Source organism: Mastomys coucha, unplaced genomic scaffold (assembly GCF_008632895.1).
Source record: "Mastomys coucha isolate ucsf_1 unplaced genomic scaffold, UCSF_Mcou_1 pScaffold18, whole genome shotgun sequence".
Lineage (NCBI taxonomy): Eukaryota > Metazoa > Chordata > Mammalia > Rodentia > Muridae > Mastomys > Mastomys coucha.
The window spans coordinates 66371152-66376244 of record NW_022196900.1 but is presented as its reverse complement, the minus strand read 5'-3'; the positions used below and the strand labels follow the sequence as shown (position 1 = coordinate 66376244).

General features: G+C 48.2%; 1 protein-coding gene across 1 annotated transcript in view; it reads left to right on the top strand.

Moving 5' to 3' along the window:
• Window positions 1-5093, top strand: part of Mrpl37 (mitochondrial ribosomal protein L37) — a 10886-nt gene continuing 5793 nt past the window's right edge. The window contains exons 1-4 of the mRNA XM_031378062.1: window positions 1-415; window positions 2082-2265; window positions 2357-2472; window positions 4828-5013. Of these exons, the coding sequence (XP_031233922.1) occupies window positions 70-415; window positions 2082-2265; window positions 2357-2472; window positions 4828-5013 (832 nt within the window). The 5' untranslated portion in view covers window positions 1-69. The remainder of the gene's footprint in view (window positions 416-2081; window positions 2266-2356; window positions 2473-4827; window positions 5014-5093) is intronic.

The window sequence follows — 5093 nt, the reverse complement described above, 5'->3', positions numbered from 1 at the left end:
CTCCCAGCAGGCCCTGCATGGGCAAAGATGGCGGCGTCCAGGTAAAGGTTTTGTGGAGCCCGAGTCGGTATGGTCTTGGCGTCCAGGCCCGCTGTGCGGGCACTAGCTGGCTCTGGGAGGCTCGGCCTTGGGGGCTACGGGGCCCCGAAACGCGGGGCATATGAGTGGGGTGTGCGCTCCACGCGGAAGCCCGAGCCTAGGCCCCTGGACAGGGTGTACGAGATCCCCGGTCTGGAGCCCATTACCTACGAGGGAAAGAAGCACTTCGTCCCGTGGCTGGCGAAGCCGATCTTCCCGCCGTGGGAGCGCGGCTGGAATGACCCACGGTTCCACCGTGCAGCCCCCATCCACGAGCAGCCTCTGTACAAGGAAGAACCCTGCTACATCTTCCACCAGCGTTGCCGACTCCTTGAGGGTGAGGCCGCAGGACAAACGGGAGGAGAGAGACCCTATTATCGGCTCAGCAGTGACCCCGACCCTGGGGAAGTTTCTTCTCTGCGAAGTAGAATAGAGTAACATCCGTCTTCCAAGAGTTGTCAGGATCAAGGGCAGTGTTTGTGAAAGGGAGCAATGGAAAATGAGTGTAGCGGGGAGGTGATTGGTTTACATGCATGGAGCGGTGGTAATGAAACAGGTTCTACAACGCTCCTTTCCTAGGGCAGTGTCTTTTGTTAAAATAGGTCTGGGATATGTTTTCAAGGAAGGGATTTGCACCCAAAAGTCTACCCACTATATAACAGGTCAGAATGTCTTGAGCCTGTTTACTGAGTTGGAGGCCAGCCTGATCTACGTACAGAGTGAATGATTTCCAAGACAGCCAGGGCTACACAGAGAAACCCTGTGGGGGTTGGGGGACCCAGCAATGTCTCAAAATTTGTCTGTTTCTTGAGAGTAGTGTCAGGAATTGTTTTCTAGAGTTGAGCCTCTGCTCAGAAGATCAGGGTGAGGATAGGGCAGATCCTAAAAACAAAATAACTGAAGTATGTTGGAGCAGAGATCCCAAAGGATAACTAGGAAATACAGAGACCTAACAAGGTTTGCAGCCAAATTAAGAGAATAAGTCATAAGTTTGGAAAAATCGATTGCCATAGGCCAGCATCCTAAAATGCCCACTTCTGTGCCTGCAAGGCGATTTTTCTAGCCATTAACCATTTTCAGTGAACTCAGGAGGTGCTGTGAAGGATCTCACAGACATGACCCCTATGAGTTACCCTGACAATGAATGCCTAGTGGATGGATGTGTTTCAGAAGTTAAGATTGCACCAGGAAGTGGTGGTGCACACCTTTAATCCCAGCCCTCGGGAAGCAGAAGCAGGAAGATCTCTGTGAGTTCAGGCCAGCCTGGTCTACAGAGTGAGTTCTAGGACAGCCAGGGCGATACAGAGAAACCCTGTCTTAGAAAAAAGATCAGAAGTTAAGATTGTACTCATTGAACTAGTCTGAAAGTGTATCTTCTATCCTATACTTTCTCAAGGTACAGAGAGGTCTTATAAAGTCACAATAAACCTTGTGAGATATGGGCCTGAGAAGCGGATTGGGCTTATGGAGGGATTGTAGACTTTAAGGTAGACAGACTCAGGTTCTCTTACCTGTATCACCTTAAAGATAAGCAACTTGAAGCAAATTCAGTCTGTCCAAGTTCCCCCTTTATGTCAGAATCCCATCTAACTTATAGGTCAGTTCATGACACAGGAGGTGACATTTAGTAAAAGGCAGCTCTAAACACTATGTGTTTTTTATGTGCTAGAGAGCCAGAAAGCTTGGCTTGAGATTGCTAGCAGAAAAACATCACAGAGCTGGGCTTTTATTTGAAGGGCTGGTATCCACTGAACTAGTCTCACAGCTGTGATTTCTCTGTGGGGAGTCAGCAGGGAACTCTGCTGTCTTGAGCTTGGTTTGAACTCCTTCCTTTTTTAAGCACTCATTCCCGTAGTCTACTCTCACCACCTGGAAGTTTTGTTTCTCAGATAGCACAAAAACAAAACCAGCCTCTCTTGAGGCAGCCTCTTCTCTGTGGTGTTCCCTGGCAGGCATGAACATCCCTTTCTTCCCCCCCCCCCCCTTTCTTGGTTGTCCCGAAGGTATGAAACAAGCTCTCTGGCTTACTAAGACCAAGTTAATAGAGGGCCTTCCCAAGAAAGTGCTTAGTCTTGTTGATGATCCAGTGAATCACATAGAGAACCAAGAACAACGTGTTTTGGATATCATCTCTCATGCCCGGCTCTGGCACTCCACTGAGGACATCCCCAAGAGAGAGACTTACTGGTAAGTTTCCTCCAGATAAGATGACTGAGGGGTGCTGGGAGTTACATGTTGCTTTACATCTCCAAATTATCTTTTTTTTTTTTTCTCCAAGCCCACTCATTGTGGACAGCCTCATACAGTTGTGTAAGTCCCAGATCCTCAAGCACCCTTCTCTAGCCAGGCGGACCTCTGCCCAAAACTGCTCCTTAGCCACCACCTGGAATCGAGGTTAGTCATCCTGTATAACAGAAGGCCTTGCTGGGATTTTTGTTGTTGTTGCTTTTTCGTTTGTGTGTCTGATCTTTCTCCTCCTGTCAGCCCTACCACCAGGTCCCATCCCTTTCATCCTACTCCTGCTACATCCTCTCTGGGTTTAGAAGCACCCTTGATAGGGTCTCACCACGTAGCACAGGTGGCCTCAGACTTGGGATCCTCCAGTCTGCACCACTATGCCCAATTTTCTCATTTCTGTTTTTACTTGCTCCTAAGACTTTATTCCACCAGTGATGGCTGACTGTGTCCGTTGAATCTCCACAGTACGCTTGGGAGTGTGTAAATGCTGCAGCCTGGGAAATGGTAGAGTGCACTGATCTCTCCCTCACCAACTCTGCAGCTTTGTTTTCCTTTCACACTCCTGCACCCTTCCAGGGCCATGTGAGCAGAGCTGCTAGAGTGGTTCTTTCCACAAAGCAAGTCAGCTAACACTGTCACTTGTCACGGGACACCAGGCTTTCTGTGCTTCAGCCTCCGCCTAGCCCTACCTGTGCCACCTGTTCTGCTGACCCCTGCCCATATCCCTAAGTTTGTCACATAGAGCATTTTGATATCTAGCTTTCCCACCTGTTTGCTTTTGTGCATGCTGTGTGCTTGGCCGTGCCTGCTGGTGTTTGAGACAGTAGTATAGTCCAGGAGTCTAACTGATAGAATTAGGGAGCAAGGAAACCTGCAGTGGAATATGTGGGACTTGGGATATCGATTTGATCCGGTTTTCTCTTCTCCCCTCCTTCTGCATATGGACTTCTGGCAAGGAGTCAGCCTGGCAGAGGTAATGGCACCACTAAGGAAATTAGTGCACCTCATTAATGGAGAGTACTTGTTGGCCCATTGTCAAGTATTACCTCTAATTAAACTGCCCCATTTTGAGCTGTCACTGGAGGAGAGATGTGGAGGGAATTGAATTAGAAACCACACTACAGTGATCTGTGGGGAGAATCTAAAACCCAAGGTTAGGAGAGGTCCAGGCATTTGTGTGAGGAAACAGGAAATGCCTTAGGAAACTAATCTTGAGGTGCAATTACTGCAGAATTTATCTGCCTGCAGATGTAACATTCATTTTTTACATATCTTGGGAGACTGCATGCTAATTAAATGACATGCCATTGACCAAACCAATTTCTAATCTTACAATAGCCCTAATCTATTACCTTGACACTGAGATTTGACTCTTTCTGAAACCCAGGCACCTGCAGAGTGCAGTGCCACTCAGAGCCACTCAGGGTTCTGACAACCGTCTCCCCAAACATTTTGTCTGGTAGTGGCAGGTGGCTTCCCCATGGGAACAGTGCAGGCGACATTTCACATAGTCACATATCCACAATTCAGTGATTAGTTAGCTGTGTGTGTTTCTTCTGATCACTTGTATTCCCATGCAGTATACATGTTAATCCCAATTCCCCCAGGCTCTCTGATCTGCCTGGCTTTTCTCACACCATTGGTAAGAAGAATTTGGCTTTTTGCCTGGGTTTGAAAAGTCTCCTCTGCTCCTGCTCACAGCACTTCTCTTTCTGTGCCTCTTGCTCTCCTGGGTCATGCTCAGCTTACCCTGGTTTGTTCCTTCATGCTTTTGCATGCTAGTCTTCATTTTCAGTGCCTGGCAGGCTCCTGCCTGAGCTTTCTCCCCAGAAACAGTGAGGCATTTGGCAGTGTCTGAAGCCAGCCTTGATCATGACCCATGTGCACGCGTGAGGGTGGAGGTGGAGGTGGAGGCCAGGCTGCTGCTGACCGTGTACATACACAGTGCAGCCCCATGATGGAGAGTTAGCTGGTCCCACTCTGCTCCCTCTTCAGATAGCCTTGGTGGTGCTTGTTTTGATGCAGTCTTACTGTGTGGCCTGACTGGCCTTGAACTCACAGAGATCTTCTTGCCTTTGCCTCCCAGGTTCTTCACCTGCTCAGTTTTAATGATTTGTTTCCTTCAGGAGGTGCTCTGGGCTTTGCAGGGAGGGCTGAATGTGGCTTGTGCTTTCCATAGCAACACTTGCTGCCTAAAGGGCTCCTTGAGAGCGAAGGGTAATTCTGATTTATTTTTGGGTCCCTGGCTTGGAGCTGATGGAAGATGAAGGACACTCAGGAGTCAGGAGCCTTGGAATTTAGTGGAAGAGCACCCAGAGAAAAGAATGTCATAGTTCCTCATCTCTTGGGGGGCTCAGAATTGTTGCCCCAATGCCATGTGTGTGTTCTTGTGACCAGGCTGGTCATCCAGAGAACCCATAACAGACTGGACTCAAGGTTTGTGGGTACTGAAAGCTTCTCAGAGAGCTGTAAAAAGACCCAGTTGGACTAATCTTCTTTTCCCTATTTTAGAGTCTCTTCTCCTTCAGGTCCGAGGTACTAGTAGTACCATACTGAGTGCCAAGGATCCCCTGCCCGCCATTGCCTCCAGACAGGAGGTTGAAGCTACCAGAAGTCATGTTCTCAAAACTTTCTATCCCATATCTCCCACCATCGATCTTCAAGAATCCCATGTTTATGAAGTGAAAGATAACACAGGTACAGAGCAAAGCTTTGGATGTTAGGCAGTACAGAGAAAGGGACATGTTTTTATTTATTTCTTCTTTTTTTTTTTTTTT